This window comes from Pristis pectinata, chromosome 3 (assembly GCF_009764475.1).
Source record: "Pristis pectinata isolate sPriPec2 chromosome 3, sPriPec2.1.pri, whole genome shotgun sequence".
Taxonomy (NCBI): Eukaryota; Metazoa; Chordata; class Chondrichthyes; order Rhinopristiformes; family Pristidae; genus Pristis; species Pristis pectinata.
This window is the reverse complement of record NC_067407.1, coordinates 48,627,568-48,649,417: the sequence shown is the minus strand read 5'-3', so window position 1 is coordinate 48,649,417 and position 21,850 is coordinate 48,627,568. Positions and strand designations below refer to the sequence as shown.

At 37.6% G+C, this 21,850-nt stretch overlaps 1 protein-coding gene across 1 annotated transcript in view; it reads left to right on the top strand.

Moving 5' to 3' along the window:
* Window positions 1-19,886, top strand: part of cdc14ab (cell division cycle 14Ab) — an 84,874-nt gene extending 64,988 nt beyond the window's left edge. Inside the window, 4 exon segments of the mRNA XM_052012418.1 lie at window positions 1,217-1,264; window positions 5,341-5,466; window positions 7,134-7,452; window positions 17,953-19,886. Coding sequence (XP_051868378.1) covers window positions 1,217-1,264; window positions 5,341-5,466; window positions 7,134-7,452; window positions 17,953-17,982 — 523 coding nt within the window. The 3' untranslated portion in view covers window positions 17,983-19,886.
* Window positions 19,887-21,850: the final 1,964 nt, after the last annotated feature.

Sequence of the window (21,850 nt, the reverse complement as noted above, 5' to 3'; positions counted from 1 at the left end):
TGCCGTATAGTATTTGATGTTTCCACCCTGGGTCAAAAGACTCTGACTATCTATCCTACCTATGCCTCTCATGATTTTATATTCTTCTCTCAGGTCTTTCCTCAGCTTCCAATGCTCCAGAGAAAACAATCCAAGTTTGTCCAACCTCTCTTTAATATTCTCTAATCCAGGCAACATCCTGGTAAACCTCTTTTGTGTCCTCTCCAAAGCCTCCACATCCTTTCTGTAATGTGGTGACTAGAACTGCACACAATACTCCAAATGTGTCCTAACTAAAGTTTTATACAGCTGCAACATGAATTCCTAGCTTTTATACTCAATGCCCTGGCTGATAAAGGTGAATATACAGTATGGTGCCTTTACCACCCTATCTAATTGTGTTGCTGCTTTCTGGGAGTCCCAAGATCCCTCTGTACATCAATGTTCCTAAGAATACTCTATACTTTCCTCTTGTCTTTGACCTCTCAAAGTGCAACACCTCATACTTACCTGGACTAAACTCCATCTGCCATTTCTTTGCCCATATTTCCAACTGATCTATATCCTGCTGTATCTTTTGACAACCTTCCTCCCTTTCCAGAACTCTGCCACCCACATTTTTGTCCACATCGTATCTCTGCAGAACACTGGTCACAGACCGTCAGTCAGAATAGCACTCCTCCACCACTACTGTCTTCTGAGACCAAGCCATTTTGAATCCAGTCTACCAAGTCTCCAATCATTTGGTTTTGTTAAAATGCAGCTGGTGCACAGAAATAAACTTTTTTTTACAAAAGCAAGCTTTAGTTCACTAATGTCTGCCCTTTCATCTTGTTGCCTGATGTAGGCTTGCACTTTAGTTTTAGAAATAATTAAGTTACAATTTGCATAACGAAGCACAATTGAAGTGGAAAAACTGATGTCATTCTTTATCCTTAACATATGTGTTAATGTTTCTTCAAAGGTGACTACAGTATGCATTGCAATGATCAAAGAACTGTTTTTAGTATATTTTCAAAGCTGATTAAATTAATGTAGTTAAGGGATTTTGAGGAGACTAATGACCATCTATTCTCATTTCCTGTCCTTTTTTTTAAATTGGAACAAAGCAATACTGTTTTAACATGGATTTGGAGTTCTTACATGTTCATTATTCTAACCAGGGTTTTAAATATAAATGAACAATTGTAATTTAATAAGGGTCATTTTAATTATTATATGGCTTGTTATTTTAAAGGCTAGATGATATGAAAATTCACTCAAGATCTCCATCACAACCATTCAGGTAACCAAGTGTATTTACGTTTATAATCTTTCTGGCTTAAGTACATTATTGAATAATTACAGAACAGGTAAAAGTGAAACTGAGCTAGTTTTAAACAATGGCAAAGTTTGAAAATGCACTTTATAAATCCCCTTTCAAAAGGTTTGACTAACTGGACATCTTTAGTAATTGAATTTCTAGTTATCCTTCTATTAGACAAGTATGGCTTTTTGTATTCCTTAAGCAATATTTGCATGTTAGATTTTAAGAAAAGTGATCTCTTGCTTGAACTCTGCAAACCAGATATTGCGCACAGTTATTGTATATAGATATTGTATAGTACCAAATGTCAACTTACAAAGGGGTAGTTATGATCCATTCTACCATAACCTACACAAGGGTGAAAAGTTAGTACAGACTTGAGTCACAGCAGTGTTGAATTTGCATAAAAGTTATAGAAAGGGGAAAATATCCCCAAATGCTTGAAGTAAAATCAGATGGAAGTTTGCAGTGAGTTAAAGGAATGATGAGCTTGGCTTAAGATGCAGCTTTTAAGGGAAGAGCCTTGTCATTTGGGACCCAAGTATTGGAATTTTCAGCGTAAATATCTTGGCCTTTCTTTCTGAATTGGTAATTGGTTTATTATTGTCACATGTACTGAGATTAAGTGAAAAGCTTCTGTTTAATTGCCATCCAGATAGATCATTCCATAAATAAATACACTTGAGATAGTACAAAAGGAAAATAATAACAGAATGTAGAATATACTGTTCCAGAGAAAGTATCCTGCAGGTAGACAAATAAGGTGCAAGGGCCATGAGGAGGTAGATTGAGAAATAAAGAGTTCATCCTTATGAGAGGTCTGTTCAAGAGTCTTAAAACAGTGGGATAGAAGCTGTCCTTGAGCCTGGAGGTGTGTGTTTACAAGCTTTTGTATCTTCTGCCTGATGGAAGTGGGGAGAAGAGAGAATGACTGGGGTAGGAGGGGGTCCTTGATTATATTGGCTACTACCCTGAGGCAGCGGGAAGTGTAAACAGAGTCAATGGAGGGGAGACTGGTTTTCGTGATACACTGGGCTTTGTTCACAACCCTGCAATTTCTTGTGGTCTTGGGCAGAGCAGTTGCCATAACAAGCTGTGAAGCAATAGGATGCTTTCTATGGCGCATCTGTAAACATTGGTGAGAGTCAATGGGAACATGCTGAATTTCCTTAGCCTTCTGAGGAAGTAAGGCTACTGGTGTGTTTTCTTGGGCATAGCAACTACTTAGCTGGACCAGGACAAGTTGGTGATATTTACGCCTGGGAACTTGAAGCTCTCAACCATCTCCACCTCAGCACCATTGACACAGACAGGACCGTGTACTCTGCCCTGCTTCCTGAAGTTGATAAATGACCATCTCTTTTGTTTAGCTGACATTGAGGGAGAGGTGGTTATTTTCACACCATTCCACTAGGTTCTCTATCTCCTTCCTACCAATGGTGGGGCACAAAGATGCACAAGATGCTAGACTTGGAGTTTAGTTCATAGAAAGCTGGAAGAGATTAATGCACTAGAGAAAAGTCGCATCATTATGAGATCAATGTGTCGGTGGGCTGGGAGCCACAATGGATTAAAAATGTATGGAAATGCAGCTGTGCAGGTTGGGGCACGGAATGAGCTCGGATTTATGTAAAGTGGGAGGCAAGTCACAGGGTACCAGAAGAATGGATAGAGCTCTAACTTTGACTTTTCACAGCCTTACTCAACATGCAACTTGAACTAACTTTTTACTACCATTCATAATGCAAAGTGCATTTTTATTTGCTGGTTGGAAATTACTTCTAATTTTGAAAGGTTACCTTAATGTTGTATGTTGTTCTGCTGAAATTGTTGACACCTGACTCTTGCTGCTAATGCAGAAGTATTTGATACTTTGCCCAACTGTCTTCTGTAGATTTTCATCTGATTTATTTAATTCAATCCCTACATTACATTTTTTTTAAAAAGTGTTAAATGTTTCAGTTGGTCAAAAGTCTTGATTTTGCAACATAATTGTACCAAGGTAGTTGGAAAACATCTCCCCTAAATGATTGTCTAAATGACATCAACAACTGGCAAGGACTTAGAAAATTGGCTTCCTGAAAGGCTGAGAAAGTTGGCTTCCCAAAAGGGGTTCACTAGTATTGCCTTGCTGGTTCTATAATATTAGCTGGTTTTGCTTCTTGGTGCATAAAATGGAACCAAAAACATTTTGGTCTGTGCTGGTTTGGTTCTATTTTGACCAGATTAAACAAAGGATATCTCCAGCAATGACTTCTGGTCCTTTGCCAGACACTTCTGGACTCCCTCAGATCTGTCTTTCTCTCTACTTTTGATTGCTATTGCCAGGTTGTAGCATATGGATTTGTGCAGTGTCAAGTTTCCACGTGTACAAAAATTTGTCTCAGACTGCCGTTCAGGGAAATACCATCAGAATACAAGTTCCGATTTCCTTCAGTTGAATGTCTGTAGTGCTCATTATTCCCCTTGCACATTCTTCATCCTTACCACTAACTCCATTTTTCTCCAGTCATTCTGGCCAGACCATGTGTTGTCTTGATACAAGACTTAATCCTGAACAGAACTTTAACTGTGCATGTTTTCTATGACCCTGATACAAGGTTGTTGATTTTAGCTCCTTTGCCACTGAAATCCTTGTACACAGCTTTTAACTTGACTATTCTCATGGATGCCTTGGGTTTTGTTAAACTAATTCTCTCTTATTCTTCAACCAAGAGCTCTTACTTTCCCTAACCTTCACTGTCTTTCTGTTTTCTGCCACATTACCAGAAGAATGGATAGAGCTCTAACTTTGACTTTTCACAGCCTTACTCAACATATCACAGTTCCCATTTTAGTCTTCAAACCTTGAGAGCTGGCACCTCCCTAGCTTTACTAAACTTGCCCAGCCTATAAACTATCTGGTTGTAGTTTTCTCATTTTACTTGCCCCACAGGAGTATGTCTGTCAGTTTTATTGGTCATGCTTTTGTGAATCCATTTCACCGTGTCAAAATTTTATCAGTGCCAATGTCTTAAGCATGTTTTCCAAATATCTGAACTCCTTATTTTTTTTCATCATGGCTACTTGTCCAATTTTATTCAATGTGAAATGTTTCCATCGCTGAAGCCAGTATAAAAATTCAATAGAAATTCAATACAAGATATGTCAATATATTTTCATTTTCATTTGTAGCAAGACCAGGGAGCTGGAATTTTTTTAAAGTTTGCTTTCCTTTTAGCTAGAGACTGTGTAGGTAAAGCCAAAAGAGAATTTTCTCTCTGTCCTCCTCCTCTTATCCACTTGAAATAACTAATTTCCTGCACTTGGTGGTGTTCCTTTACACCATGATTCAATATGGATATGCCTCTCATTTGATTTTTTAAAATCAGAATGTATGGAATGTTCTGGCAAGTTTCCCAAGGAGGTGGTAATTAACTGCCTTCACCTAATGTTCAGAGAAATTTGTGGCATGAAAAGAACTGCACCCTAATGCTTATTTCGCTATGTTTTGACAAGTTCAGTTGCAGCAACTGAGAGAGGGGAAATCGCCCAAATCTCAAAAGAACATTCCATGCTTTCATGACTTCAGACATTTACATTGCCCCACAATGCTTTATAACCATTCTGAAGTGTAGTTGCTGTTGTAACATGAAAACATGGCTGTCAGAGTAAGGTCTGTAATCAACTGTGTGACAATTGGCGTGGTTACTTAAGTTTACTTCTAAGCTTGCACGTCATTATGAATAAGCTATTGGAATACTTCAAGAATTCTGCTGACTATGTCTCAAGCTGAAATTAGAGTTTTGAATAATTCTAATTCTATTCAATGAATTGATTTTCACTTTGCACATTATTTACCCCAATGACTAATATAACAAATATAACAATCTACTTTGGGGGGGGAATGGAAAATGGTGTTTCTGCTCTTTTAGTGACTCCTTTTATTTCAAAGGTTGTGAAACATCCATAATTTTCAGAAAACAAATGCATTAAATCACAGAAAATTTTTTCTGCTTATGTTTTTCTGCTATTGTAATTTAAGCCAGTTTAATTGTGTTGGCATGTTTTAACAGAGTCAATTATTCAAGTACTGGCCAAGGATCAATGTCACCTCTAAAATCATCAAAGGTCTCAACTACTTCTGCAAGTCCTCGAAGAATCTGCAGAAGTCCGTCGCCCATAAACAGTAATAACAAAAGGTGAAGCTTTTTTTATATTTTTAAAAAGGTAATGTTTATGAGCGATCTCAAACTTTTAATAACACAAACACCAGCTAAAGAAATGTTGTTTTCCCTTTATCTAAACATTTAAATTTACTTCCCTTCTAAGTTGATTTTAAAAGAATGTATCTACTTAAAATATTTGAGTAAGTGTGGAATATAGTATATCACTGGATTATTCACACGACAAAAATGAGACTAAACTGCATGAAGATTTCATCTTCAATTGCTGGTCTTTGTGATCTACTCCAACAATAGCTGTGGTGTTGCTCAGGCCTGAAAGGATATGAAAGAAAGATTTGGAAAGCCAGAAAACCTTCCTCTGTTGTTGTCAAATGCCTCTGTTTATATCAGATGAGGACTTTGTTGAGTTGGGCAAGAGTTCAAGGGACATATTGATAACCCTTGTCAAAGCTCAGTGTGGCTAATTGGCACAAGTACCAAGAGTGCTTGCATATATATTTTTTTAAAGAAAATGAAGTATGGTGTTTTTTTTATTGTGTAGTCAAGATTTGCTTGAAGGTGTTGTGATTAAATTTATACATAAGTACATGGTGGCAATTTGTTAGTGGATGAAAGCTTGCTTTCTCTTGCCCATGGACAGAGGAATTGCCCAAATGAAATGAGAAAATCAGTTATTGGCCCTGCCTTTGCAGAGACCTTAAGTGGTTTGGTTTTCCCTTTTACAACCTGTCTATTCATTGCATAAATATACTTATGTAAAACATGTACTAAAAACTCAATCACGTATAAAAAAAAATTTGGAAGTGGAGTTCAATTTTTTTCTTTCATAATGAAACTGCTGCTGAAGATTGTTCATGAATTATATTATTGAATCAATCATGGGTAATGTTCTGTATTTTCATTTTTTGCGAGGCTTGTTTTTGGAAGGGTTAGATGTTTAGTTTAATCTTTTTGAGAAACTTAAAGATTTATACAAGCAATTAATGGTAATCTTCCAAGCCCTCAGGATGATTTTGATTTTATTTTGTTGCTTGCAAATTTATTGGTTAAGATTTCTGTTCCATTTGGTACCTTGCCCTAGTTAACCTGTTTTGGGTGTTCTTCAGTAGTCCTCAATTTGAACAACATATTGTAGCCTTGGTTTTCCAGTGATTTAAGTGTGGTATTTGAGTTGCTCATCACTTCATTATTTGTTGGTTTCACTAAACAAAAGTGAACCAATCCTTTTGGTAAGCATTAAGGAAAACTGCAAAAATAAAAATATATCACCTTTTTTAGGATATGGTTTTAAATTTCTGTATGTCTATTTTTACCTCAAATGTTGCAATGCAAGTTGCAACAGTTCTCTTGAGAGATGGAGCTTTGACTAGCTGGAGATCACGTTAATACGTGAATGGCCACCTTTGCCTTCTTTCGAAAACATAGTATGTGTTGTCATAATGTGACAGTTGAAATGGTAAGATTTAACAGCTAAGAATCTATTTGTTGCTAAGTTATTGAATTTGATTACTTTGAGTTTAAAGTGTTGTTGAATAAACTTAAGACTATGTCTTAGCATATGAAATATATATTTGGTAGCTTTTCCGTGTGTGTGTGTGTGTGTGTGCATTTTTTTTTTGTTTAATCATATTTTTTTTCATGTACATTATGTCCTGTTTCCCATTTGTCTGTTTCCCATTTAGCCTCTCCATAAACTCCAGGCTAGGCAATTCACTAGGAAATCTGTATGCTGCCCCTGATGAACCTGACAACGTAGTGACATCAACTCCTAGGTCGAGTTTTACAGCTGGTTATTCCTCCAACCAGCCTTATAACAACTCGCAGCTTTCTGCGAGATTTTACCAAGAACTGAACAACAACTACTACAGCAAATGCAACAGTGGCACTACCTGCAGTATCCCCATCAATACTTGTTCCCGTCCGAAGGATGATTACATCTGTAGAACCACCTTTGGTGGCCTCACTCCTGGCACCATGCGATATCTAAGTCGTTCACACCCCGTAAGTTTACATCCTCTTGTGCTTTACAAGCTGTTATAAAAGGTGCTTCTGTTTTTCCATTTATTGAGGCAAAATGGAATCTTGTATGTGGAGTGGCTAAAATAGTGCTCTCTGCTTTGAATTGTAATTTCATTGATAAAAACTGCTAACATTAAAAGGTTTGTAAGGAGTATGTTTATCAGAATTCCCAGATTTGTGGTGATAATTGCCCAGTGACTACCTCAGAATTGGGCTCCACTGGGATGCCATTGAAGTCAAATACCTGGCTAAAACTTGACATTAAGCTCCACACAAAAGTGAAGAGCAGTCTCCTGAAATTCATTTAAATCTACCTCAGTAAATTATTGATGCTTTTGGATGAATTGAAGATTTAGGAAGGTAAGTGTTAAGGACTAATCATCTAACTTCTCAGTTTATTCTGCTCTGTTTATTGTACTTTGTCATGTTTTTTTCCAAATCTTTTTCTGAATAAAAGAAAAATTATACTTAAAGCATTAAATAACTTTATTATAATTTAATAGTTTAAGTATTAAGTATATATAGGTAGTGTTGGCTCCCCTTGGCTGTACTTGAATAAGTTAATTGATGTTTTTGTGTACATCCAGTCCCAGACCTGCATTAGATAATTGCCTTTCCAGACTGATCAGCATGAACAGTCTAAATGTTCTAACCAGATGCAAATAGCATTGCAGAGACCCACACAATACAAGGTAAAAAAAAGTATCTGCCATTAAATTGTCAATTTACCATATTTAGCTGTCTCCTGCGGATGAAGTTCTGATCAAATTATGCTACTTGTATTCCAGAAAACTGCAGTTACCAGTGTTAAATTATAAGGCAGTGATCAAATTCTTGGATTAATCACTTTAATCTGCTGGAATATTTTGATATGCTAATCACCCTCCCCACCACCTCCCATGCTGTGGAAAATTACTCCCAAGATTAAATAAGTACTCCAGATCAAGCTGTAAGCAGTAGTTTAATTACGGGAAAGTCTTGTGGATGTTATTTGTGTTCTTGTTTGCATCACATTGTTATTCCTTCCTTATTTGTTTTTATTCTATTCAACTTCATGATAAATGTGACTGCTATGATCTCCAAGGTGTAGGGCCAATTGCTTGACACTTGAGTTTATTCTTTTATCATAATTTTGAGCAGCAGATATTCTTCACTGGAAACAAAATTCTGCTTAAGTTACCATATGGCATCTGGTAACTAGGTAGGCTTTGTGAGGCACTTTGTGCATGTATCTAGGAGGTAAAGATTTAGTAATTAGAAATGATTGACTGGAAATGCATAACAGTATCATTCTACGTTTAGATCCTTAATCGCTTGTATTCTGGCCTAAAGTTTTTGCAATATGTAATTATGCTCCACCATATATCCTATTGTAAATGTGTCTTGCATTATTTACGTCTTTTTATGCTGGTTCAAAGCAAGTCGGACACTCAAATCAGAAGCAATGATAACGATTAATGCAGTATAATTAACAAAGCAAAACATCTGTGCTTCAGAAGTGTGTTATTAAACAATTTGACATTGACCCACATGAGATGGTGTTGAGGTGATGACTAAAAGGTTAGGTTTTGGGAAATATCTTGAGAGGAAACTGGTAGCAAAGTTTAGGGAGGGAATCCCAGTGCTTGGGACTTTGACAGCTGAAGGTACAGATCTGGAGATGATGTCCAGGAGGTTCTTTGGAAGTCAAGAAAGAGGTGCAAATCTTATGGTTGCAGCTGTTTTATTAGATGTTCATCATGGTACAGGTCAAGCAGTTTCAGCTTGTAACAGCAAGTAAGGCAAAAAAAAAGTAACAAAGGAACTTGTCCTCATGCTTTACCTTTGTACTGCAAACCGGTCTAACTGGTTAGATAAGGAAATCTGATAACAGCCTGTGAAGTGGTACTGTCTGAGTTGCACTTCAGTTTTACAGACCAAGAAACTACAGAAGTACAGAGCCAAATATACTAAAAGTTTACAGACAAACAGGTGACTATACAAACATAAGTAAAAGTAAAGAAAGCTAAATCTACAAAAAAAACAAGAAAAGCAATGATTTGGACCCTAATCCAACAACTGGGGCAATGAATTTTGAGGATTATCATGAGGCCAGAGTTGACACACATTACAGAGAAAGTTGGAGGGCTGGAGGAGATTAGGCTTGGGAGGTAGAGAAACTTGAGAAATTTGAAATGCAACTGACATTTTAAAATCAAATGTTACTTCACTGTATCCAATGTTGGTCACTAAGAAATGGAATGGATAGTTTTTGATGATTCTACTGAATCATGGAGGTTCATCACATTGCTGCCAGAGCCCCATGTCACAAATGCCTATGGTCAGATGAATTCAATGACTTGCATGGAGCAGCAGGTATTTGAAATCATTGATTTGTATTGATTTCTAATTGAATTTAATCTGTATTTAAATTATTTCCCTAAAAGTACCCTGTTAGAAATGGCAGACTGCTGTGGTAGATTGAATACAATTATTGAGGGATTGCTGTTGAAATTTGCAGATGATACCAAAATAGGAGGAAAAGTTGTCTTTGTTTCCTAGAAAGAAACAAACTATAAATCAATGTTAAGTTGGACAATAGACTTAAAAAAAAAAATGGCAGATGAAGATCAATGTGTAAAATACTAGTCCTTTTTTTTTAAAAAGAGCACTAATTATATTCTGGAAGTCAGCAGCTGCTTTGGAAGAGCAGAGGGATTTGAAGAGTATCAGTTTACACAATTAAAAAGGTAGCACCATATAAAAAAAACACAATTAAAGTTTTGATTCAAGCAAAGATTTTACTTGAGTAATACTGTAATATTTTGGATGAGGTGCTGACAAAAGGATGTTGAGAGACTACAGTGCAGAATCACCAAGATGGTATCAGATATGAAGACAGACTTTTGTTGAAGCAACAAAGGTTACCTGGAAAATGTGTGTGTGTTTTTTTAAATTGAGACAAGGACAATTTCAATTTGTCCATAATAAACTGGTAAGGTTTGTATTTATTCATTCTTGTAGGTTCCAGGCATCACTGGCAAAGCCAGCTTTTATTGGCCATTTCTTGTTGCTCTTTGGAAGGTGTGGCGAGCCATGCTTGGAACTGAGTCATAGCACAGAAATGGTCCCTTTGGTCCACATTGCCCCCAGAGAGGACTGCAGCAGCTGGACAAAGGTTGCAGGTTTAGGAGGTACTGTCAGAGCAGTCTGGGCATATTGAAAAGAGCACACATTGCAGCCACAGTGTGCATGTGGTGGAGGAAATTAATGTTTTGGTGGATGAATTGGTGCTAATCAAGTAAGCTGTTTTGTCCTGGAAAGTGAAGAACTGCTTGAACAATGCTGGAGTTTCATTCATCCAAGCAAGTGGAAGAGTTTTTTTTCATGTTCCTGACTGTCTTGTAGATGGTGGAAATAGATGGTTTTTGAATGTCAAGTGTTGAGTCAGCTTCCACAAAGTACCCAGCCAATGATCTGCAGCTGTTGCCATAGTATTTGTGTAGCTGGACTAGTTAAGTTTGTGACTAGGATGATGTGAGTGAGGGACTCTGCAATGGTAATTCAGTATACCACTGAATGTCAAGGGTAAGTGATTAGACTCTTGTTGGAGATGGTCATTGCCTGGCAATTTTGTGGTGCAAATGTAATTGCTCCTTATTAGCCCATACACAAGTATTGACCAGGTATTACTCAATGCAGGTTGTGGGTTGCTTCATTTGCTGAGAAGTTGTGAATTGAATTGAATGTTGTGCAAACTTATGACTTCATAAAAACATAGAAAATAAGAGCAGGAGCAGGCCAGTTATCCCTTCAGTCTGCTCTCTCATTCTATGCAATCATGACTGACCATTCGCAAGGCACAAGTCAGGAATGTGTAGCTCTGGCATCACTCAAAACTACATTTCCCCTCTCTCCTTACCCCTTGATATCTCTTGCATCTTGAAATGTATCTATCTTCCTCTTAAATCTCCTCTGTGATAAAGAACTCGACGGGTTCACCACCCTCCGAGTGAAGAAATTTCTCTTCTTTTCACTTGTATCATAAAAGGCTGAGATCCAATCCCTGATTCCTCCTTTATCCAACTAGTTACTGTCAGTTATCACCAAAATAACAAGCATTTGTTTGAGTAATTTGAAGGACAGCTCTCCCGCTTTAGATACCAATCTCCAGGTGTTTGGGGGGGGGGGGTGGGTGGGGAGGGGACTTTGCAAGGTTGACTCGACTAGGAATGGTTTTGCTCTATTTGAATTTGGTGCTAGGTCACTGCCAGATGGTCCATCCAGTTCTGTTCTTTCTGTGTAAACTTGGCGTTTGTGATGAAACTGAATTGCCTGTTGGGTCACTTCTTCAGAGGGCCTGAAGAGTCAACCACGTGGGGTGAGTTTGGTGAATCCTTTGGCATAATTTCCTTGTCTGAAGACTAGTTTTCTCCACCCACCCTCCCCCAAATTCCAAATGTTAACTGATTTTAAATTCCACAGATGCCATGATGGGATTTGAAGTCTGGTTTCTGGGTTTTAAGTGCGGGTTATGAGATATTAGTCTGGTAATTCAACTATTGTGCCATCACCATGAAGAGCAAAAGAGGAGAAGCTGATGGAGTCTTTACATGAGCTTTATTTCTGATCCAATATATAATTTCCAAGAAGGCATAACACCCTATTCTACTTGGTAATGGAAAACAAAACTGGAACAAATAAGAGAACTAGGCACAAGATAAAGCAATGGGAATTATGGACACAATATGAAGTTTAAAGTGATTCTGAGAGAGAAGCTAAAATGATCAAAATGATAGGGGGAGAAAAAGTAAATGAGAATGAAAGTAAATTTAAGTATTGGCAGAAGTCAAACAAGTGTGAGCTCTATCGAAAGGAAATCTGTACTGTTCAGGAGAGATATATTGCATGCAAAACTGAGAAGCAATGGAATATAGAGATGAAAATAAAGAATGATTGTAAAGAAAGTGCATACACAAACTAAAAAGGGATAAAGTTATAAATCAAATATGTGTATAAGAAGACAGGAAATATGAAGAAAACAAAAATGAATAATACCATATAGTAACAAAAACAAAGAATAAGGCTTCCAAGGAATGAACGGGATGAAATTACAAATTAATTCCAGAAACAGTGACTTGATGTATCACCTCTGCAATTTTCATTGGAAAACCTGAGCACTGAAATACCAGTTGTAACATCCCTCCTGATTTTTCATGCTGAGCTAGAAAGAAAATTGAACAAAGACAGTTTGTCCTTGGCCATGACATGTCCTGTGGGAGGTGCTCATTATTGGAAGTAGTTGCTTGCTTCTGGTTTGGCTCGGATATTCTATTTCGTTATGTTGATCTCAAAGACAACTGCCCTTTTCACACATCTGTTGAAATGTGTGGTAACCACCATCTTAGCAATATCCAAGAAAGTAAGGGCCATAAAGTGATTGTACATTTTTTTTTAGAGAGGCTATTTTGTATCTTGCTTTTGCCAACAAACACACAAGTAAAGTGCACGTGGATTCCCTGTGCAAATAAGTAATGAGGTCACATGCCACATGTCTGTCTATTACTCTTTACTTATCAAAAATGCAATTAAGATTGAAATTCCCAGTTTGCCTGCATGCTAATTGCTAACCTATTAGATACTATAACTTTTCACATTGGGTCTGCTACATTGTGCAGGAAGTTTTCACTTGAGACCACTTTGGTCAGGTCATGGTTAAGTTCTTACAGTTTTCTTATTTTCTAAGCCAATTCTTTGTGCAGAGTACGAAATGTCTTTCTCACTCAAGGCCACACTTTCTGGTGTTATCTAACATTAAGGCAGGTACTAAGACTTCCTCTGGCATTTGTTTTTATACTTTGTGCTTGAAACTTTCTTGTTACTGGAATGTATTCAGATGCTACCTTGCCCTGAATGCTTTCTTTATAGGACATATTATTTGCTTTTAAGTGTTGTTGCTATCTGAACCAAGAATTGGCTTCGAGTGTGAAGAATGGCTGAAAGTTGTGACAAATTGGAAACTACCTGCACTGCACTTTCTCCGTAACTGTAACGCTATATTCTGCCTTGTTTTCTTTTTACTACCTTGATGTAAGTTGTTTGTGTGGCACGATCTGTCTGGATGGCATGCAAAACAAAAGCTTTTCACTGTATCTTGGAACATGTGACAATAACAATACCAAACAGAATGCTGAATATACCCAGCAGACCAGGCAGCATCAGTTAAGAGGACAAACCGAGTTAACGTTCCAGATTTACCTTTTCTCAAAACTGGCCAGTTCTGATGCAAACTGGAAAATCTGAGATTTGTTGAATTTTGTGTCAAGTCCTTGGAGCTGAAATGTACCTAGCTGGAAGATGAGATGTTGTTCCTCAAGCTTGCATTGGCATCGTTGGGATATTGTAAGAGGCCTAAAATAGAAGAGGTGTGACTGAGGTAGAAAATTACATAGTGACGGGCAACTGGGTCACCATTACTGAACAGAGGTATTCCGCGCAATCATCACCCAGTCTGTGTTTGGTTTTTCCAACTGAAGAAGAAACGACATTGTGAGCACCAAGCAATACACTAAATTGGGGGAAGTGCATGTGAATTGCTGCTTCACCTTGGAAGTATGTTAGAGCCCTGGATGGTAAGGAAGGAAGAGGTAGAAGGGCAAGTTTTGTATGCTCAATACTGTGAGAAGATGATGTGAAACTGGGAATGGGAGTTGGTGGAAGTGGAAGAGTGAGTCACGGAGTGAATGATCCCTCTTGTTGCTGAAAGGGATGTGGAAGATGTGTCTGGTGGTGGCAACTCATTGAAAGTGGTAGAAGTTATATCACTAATGTGGAGGCTGGTGAGTTGAAAGGCACAGACAAGAACCACCCCATCTTTGTGGCTGAGGGGAGAGATGGTGATGCCAGAAGTGTGGAAATGGAACTGATGTAGCTGACAGCCCTGTCAACTAGTGGAGGAGAAGGCACAATTAAGGGAAAAGGAAGACCTCTTGGAAGTATTGGTGTGGAAGGAATTGAAATGAAGGAACTTCATTGAATGCAGATGTTATGGGAAGCAGGGTGGGAGTTGGCACCATCAAAGTATCTGTGGGAGTCTGTGGGTTTGTAGTATTCATCTCTAGAGTAATCAAGAAAAGAAAGTGTCAAGATGGACCAAGTGAATGAGAGTAAAAATTGGCAGAAAGGTCGCGTTCTGGATTGGGGCAGGAGAGGCGCCAATCAATTTAATGGAAAGATGTGAGGGACAGGGCCCTGAGCAGAACTGAAACAAGCATTGTTCCACGTATCCCACAATGACATGAACGTAGCCTTGGACCCTTGTGATTTTCCATACCTACACCTTTTGATTTGAAGAAATTGAGTGGACTCATTCAATTTGATAATGACTTTACCCTGGTGTGGAGGGTGGTTGTGGAGGGCGACTGGCTGAGTCTTCATTCAAGGACAAAGGCAAGACAAGACTGGGTCATCCTGGTGTGGGATGGAGATGTAGAGGGATTTTGCATCCATGGTGAAAGTAAGCCATTTGTGATTAGGAACTGGAAACCATTAAAATGGCAGAGAGCATCAGACATATAGATGTAAGTAGGAAAAGACTGGATAAGGAGAGGAAGGAAGGAACAAGTTCTGTGGGAAAAATAACAAAGGATCTAGCAGGACAGTCCTCCTGGAAATTGGAGGAGGAGTAAACAGACAGGCTGGAGGCTGTGCAGGAAGATGTCCAGAAGAAATGGTCACTGACACTCTGGGCCATGACCCCACCGTGGAACATTAGGTTTTTATCTCCCGGGGGCGGTGGGCATCTTGTCTCGCACAACACCACAATTTCCATCCATCAGTTAACTCTTGAAACTGTTTCTTTCTCTCTCCCCCTCTCTCTCTCTGCCAATGCTGCCTGACCTGCTGAGTAGTTCCAGCATTTTCCATTTTGATTTCAGATTTCCAGCATCTGCCTGGCAGGGACCAAAGCAGAAACCATATTTAATTCTGTACACTGTTACTTGCAAAAAAGAAATAAGCCAGTGCAGACCAGTTAAGCTGGAAAGGGTGCAGAAAAGATTCACAAGGATGATACTGGAACTGGAGAACTTGAATTATAAGGAGAGACTGGATAGGCTTTATCCCTGGAGCCTGTTGGGTGACCTTGTAGAGGTACATAAAATCATGAGGGACATGGATGAGATGGTCATTGTCAAGTTTCCCAGGGTAGGAGAGTCTAAAAATAAAGGGCATAGATTTAAGGTGAGACAGGAAAGATTTAAGGGACTCGAAGGGCAGGCTTTTCACATAGGGTGGAATGAGCTGCCAGACGAAGTGATAGAGGCAGGAACTATTATAATGTTTTAAGACATTTGGACAGGTGTATTGATAGAAAAGTTTTGAAGGGTATCAGGCAAATAGACTAGCTCAGGTAAGCAACTTGGTCGGCATGGATAAGTTGGGCCGAAGGGCTTATTTCAGTGCCATATGACTCTAAATGACTTTTTTTAAGGATCTTTTATCTTTTTTGTTTGGAGGATGCACTACATGAATTGAATGAGGAAGGGCAAGCAAAACTATTCCTATTTAAGAAGTTAATTTGGCCATTAGTAAGCATGACATAATGAACTTATGAGCTGTAGGAAAAGTCTCTACATTCTCAAATTTTATCTGAAGTTTACTGTTTCTATTTTTATGGACAATTCAGAAACTTAAATGCAATTATGCTCTACTTATTTATTAAAGTTTAATAATTTGCGATGTATGAGCGGCCTTTTGGCCCAACACACCAGTCAAAAAAGAGCTACACAACCTAATGCCACCTTTTAGCACTAGATCCAGATCCTGCAAGTCATGGCTCCTAAAGTGCACTTTAAATGTAATAAGTGAGAATGTTTTCCTTCATTCCCCCCCCCCCCCCCCTTCTTAATCCATCTACCAAGTACTAAATAAAGACCCAAGAAGCCTAGATTTAGACCCTTCTGCTAAAACAATATGTTCCTTCCTGGGGTCCCTCAAAACATTTTGTACCCCTTCCAACTCCCTTTCAAAGAAAACAACCCTAATCTATGAAATCTTGTAGCTACAATTTTCCAGTCCTCATAATATCCTCCTAAACTTTCTTTGTGTCCTCTTCAAAACAATCATCTTTTCTGTTACATAGTGACCAGAATCACTGTACTTAAGCTGTTTTCTAAGTAACATCACATACAGTTCCAGCATAATGCTTTTGCTCATATAATCTATGCCTCGGCTAACAAAGGAAAGTATTGATTTTTTGATTGGATTACCTTCTGGGAATTTATTTTAAAAAAACTTTGCTAAAATCCATGTAGATTATATTAAACCATTCTTGTTTCCTAGTCAAAAAATTCAATTAAATTTAGTCAAATGAGACTTCCGTTAAATGCATAATCAATCTATCTCTAAATGAAGGTTTATTACTATCTGTTAGCATAGTTTTCTAACCACCAAAATTAAAATAGCTGGCCAATAATTACTTTGTTTATCCCCTCCTGTTTTAAGAACATAAAAGCAGCTAAATTAATTGGTTTCTCTTAATAGCCTATCTTAACCCATCCTTCTAAAACAAAAGGGAAAGAAAATTAAGTAGTGTTGATTCCTTTCTAAGATATGATTAAGTAGCCTCCCATCCTGCTCAACCACCTAATACCCAAACAACTCCTGTGAGGCTGGATGTTGAGTTTTAATAGCTTATGATCTTTTCTTTTTCAATCTTTTTATTAGTTTTCAAATTAATACAGTGATATATAGCATCAATATTTATACATGTAATACAAAGAGGTCAGGATAACAATCATAGCATATATAATCAAAGAACAATAAAATATTTTTAAAAATCAGTAGATCCAACAATCTCTTAGTAAATGAATATAATATAAAAGAAAGGAAAGAAAAAGATTTATTATATAAATTAAAAAAAAAACCCAAATCAATAAAAAAAATTATAAACAATATAAACAAAACAAAAAAATACTTTTCAAAAGAAAAACAAACAACAAAAAAAAACTGGGATAAAATTTCTCAGTAGAAACAGAGCAATATTATGTCGTCAAGTCCGTTCCTCCAAGTTGGAAAGTTATTGAAAGGGGATCTACATCATGTGAAAATATTGAATAAAGGATTTCAAATATCTTCAAATTTAAGCGAAGGATCAACAGTACCACTCCTAATTTTTAGCTTATGATCTATATCCAGCATCTGTTGTAGATCTCCAGAAGAGAACGTTGAAGGGGCCAGGATGAGGAACTCTTCAAGTCTTTCCCCTACTTCTCATCCCAGTAATTCAACTTGGAACATTGATGCTGATTTGCAGCACCCCTATCATTCAACCTGGCTGAGTGTTAACAACTCTGGGGTCAATATTTTGAACTTTCTGACTTGTGTTTTTCTTTTGGTTTGTACAGTGCATTAATTTTGTTGGAGCGCTATTAAATGCTTTTAAGTGTTCCTGTAACATTAAAAAAATGTAAATATTCTTAGCTGAGGTTTTTTCTTTTGCAGTCACTTCAGTCTGAATATGTTCAGTACTAAAGCATCACTACTCCGCTGAAAATGGAAAATATTGTGGCTGAAAAAGCAAGGAAGCTGAAGACTAACCTTCTTGGGCTAGAAACTAGGGAACCTTTAATAATTTGTAAAGGGCCAGTAATCGCTGCATTGCAACAGCAATACTTTGGAAATGACTTTTCATGTCTGCATCAAGTATTGGGAGCTGATAAATCAGTATTGCTGAACTATAAGATTCCAGTTAATGACCAATTCTCCATTTTGCTGCGCTGTCATAAATGGCAATTTGACTAACATGAGCTGACAAGTGAAGCCTGGCAGCTGATTGGCTGCAAATAAGGCAAGACTTTGGGTTCTTGTAAAGCACCCTGCAAGATTCTAAATAAAAACTTAAGCCTAGGAATATTATAACCCTCCAATGCTAGTGTTTACACCAAATGAACCATTTACAAGGTGCATTATAGCAAGGAACATGTAGAAGAAAATTTTGCACCTCTTCCACAGCCTTAAACAGCATCCAATAGCAGTAGTGATGGAGAGACTTGGTTTTGCAGTCTTAAGACATGAAAACCTTTGAGTTCCAGTATTTGCTGTCACCTGCACTTCCCTGTACTCACATTGCATATTATCCCCAGTTCTAGCCAAGCTGCTTAAGGGAGCATTTCGTGTCAGTGTGCTCCACCTTGTGCCGGTAGAACTGAGATCAACTTAAATGTAGTTTAAGTGTGCATAAGTACATTGTCCAGATGACTCCAACCCTCAGGCTACATCAGTAAAACACAACGATCAGAGGCATTGGAATGGAAGGAAGGATGGTGCTTAGAATAGTTAACATTAAATCTGAACATAAACCATGGTTCCAAATTAGATGGAAAGAAATATTGAGAGTTTAAACCTTCCATTTATTTTTAGGAATGCATCAGAATAAAACACAATTTAAACTATTGAACAGATTTCTGATATTAGATTTTATTTACATAAGTTACTTTTTAAAGAAATAAGCTGATTATTCAACTCAGACCTGTTTTGAATTGTGCACTTATAAAAATCACTTAAGATGTGTGTAAATGTACAGTTACAAATTTTTAATGTAAGGTGTGAAATATGACACCTGCATGCAAAGTCAACTGATTTATTTTTTGGTTCAAAGACCTGTTTTATAAATTTACTTTTTTCACTTTGATAGTGTATGTATAAATATATATATATTTGGTATCGTAAATAAAAGTATTGTACTTGCCCTGTTCTTTCCAGATGTTCTAATGTAGTGGCATTTCATTGTTTTAGTAAACGTACCATTCAGGTAATGGCAATATAATTCAAAATTAATTTCTTTAATCTGTCCTTTCTGAACTGTATAGTTCAAAATATGAAAGCTTTTTGGACAGTTTTTTTAAAGTTGTCCATATTTGGGGGGGGTGGGGGGGGGAATTGCTTTAGCTTGTATGAATAACTAATGGATAAAGTGATGAGGAAATTTGGGAAGATTAAAAAAAACAGCTAAATTGATTTTTGGTATGGTTAATTGAGAGATGGGGTGGGGGCAGAGTATGCAAAGTAAAAATTTTGATTTTTAAGTGTTTAAAAGAAATATTTTGCAAATCAACTGGAGCAAAACCTTGTGTTATCAATACAATAAAACTATTTTAATATAATTGCAGTAAAATCATTGAAAAGTTTGTTTATAGAATACTTAAATTGTAATCTGTTTGCTGTTTAAAATGATGTATATTTTAACAATATGTAGGCAGCAGAAATATATTGTCAAGATTCTACCTCGTGAAAAGAGATTTGAAAGATACAGAGCTTGGAGCTCTTGTATTTTCCATGCTCTGCATGAAGTTTTAAAATTTTTATGTTAATTTCTTAACCATAGGCCAGTATTTTTAAAAAAAAGTACCCAATTAAAGTTCCATTTTAAATATTAAGTAATTGTGTCTGTGTTTGCTTTCCCTGCTTCATTAGCACTATTCTTTTGGCAACTACAGAATTTCATTATGTAGCTGAGCTGCTGGAGGTCAATTACAGTATTATTATGTAATGTCTTTTACTGAATCCCTTTTAACTGTTTGAGAAGCCACTGTGCCTTTGATTGTATTTTTCACAGAGGTAACAGAGGATCAATGAGGTTATTGTCGTTGGTTAGTCTATGTGAATGTTGTTAAGGCCTTTGAAAAGATTCCACGTGGACCCTAAAGGATCCAGGCAATTTGGGAAAAGTAGATCAGAAATTAGCTTGGTGATTGGAAGCAGAAGGTGATGATTGAGGGGTTGCTTTTACAATTGGAAGCCTGTGACCATGGGGATCAGTGCTGGTACCTAATTAATGATCTGGATATGATGCAGGATGTATGATCAGTAAGTTCATGGATGACCTGAAAAGTGGTGGCAGTGTGAGGAGGTTGGTCTTTGGCTACAAAATGACATTGATGACATGTTAAGGTGGGCAGAAGAATGAAAGACTGGATTTAATCCTGGAAAAGGTGAGGTGATGCATTTTGGGAGGATGCAAGACTAGCATATACACAATGAATGGCAGGATCCCAGGAAGTAGTGAGAAACGGAGGGACCTTGGTGTGTATGTCCAAGAATCTTTGCAAGCAGCAACACAGATAGGCAAGGTGGTGAAGAAGGCATATGGGATACCTATCTTTTACTAACTAGGATATGGAATATAAGAGAAGGAAGGTTATGTTACAACTAAATTAAGTGTTAATTAAGCCACAGCTGGTGTACTATGTGCAGTTCTGTTTGCAACACTAAAGGAAGGGTGTGATTGCATTGGAGAGGTGCAAAGATTGAGTGTTTCAGCAATGATGATTGACTAGGTGGGCTGGGTTTGTTTTCCTTGGAGTAGAAAAAGCTGAGGAAGTACCTGGTTGAGGTATTCAGAATTGAGGGAGAATGATAAGGTAGATAGTGAGAAACTTTGCTCCCTAACAGAGATGTCTATTACCAGAGGGCATGGGGTGAAGAAGAGTGCTAAGAGATGTAGAAGAAATTTGAGGAACAATTTTTTTTAAACCTAGAAGCTGGTTGAAATCTGGAATGTGCTACTTAAGGGGATGGTGAGGCAGCTTTCAACAATGGTGAAATTACAGGGGTGGATGAAGGCCATCTCGAGCTGGAGGATAAGGAATTGAAAGCTGATAGCAAGGTCAGATAGGTTGCTAAAATTGTAAATAATATTGTTCTTCCTGAAACTAGAAAGAGGAATGTAATCAATGACTATAGGGTAAAGCAACCACTTACATTATGTATGTGCCAACATACTGATTTGTGCAACTTAACCCATTTTAAAACTGAATCCCAATGTCCTAAAATGCATACTATATGATTCCAGACACATTTTTCTTAGCAAATTCTATAATGTCCAGCACATTGACAGTAAATAAGAAAACACGAGGTGTAGTATTACAGCAAGATTGCCTTGAACAAACTACTCTCTGGAGTGGAATTAATGAGAAGCTGTTCAACCTATGTGGCTTCCACTGCCAAACCAGTCACCCCAACCTCTCCAAGTTGCAGGTGATGTTGATGAACATGTGCATTTGGAGGCTGAGCTTCAAGTCACTATTGGCTCACTCAATGAAGCAAATAAAAGGATGAGCCTTGCATTCAACATCCACAAAGCAAAGCTGCTCTACCAACCTGCCTGGCTGTGCAACGCTGCCTGAGGACAAAGCTCCAAAATGATTCCCTAGAAAACCTGAATCACTTCCCATGCCTTGGGAGCCAACTCGGCAGAGGCAGATTAACAACGTTGAAGTTTACCATCCTGTTAGGTATTACAGTCTTTGGACATCAGAGGGCAAGAGTGTTTGAAGATCAAGCCAGGCAAAGATCATGTTCTACCAGGCAGCAATCATAACCCACCCCCATGATCATATGA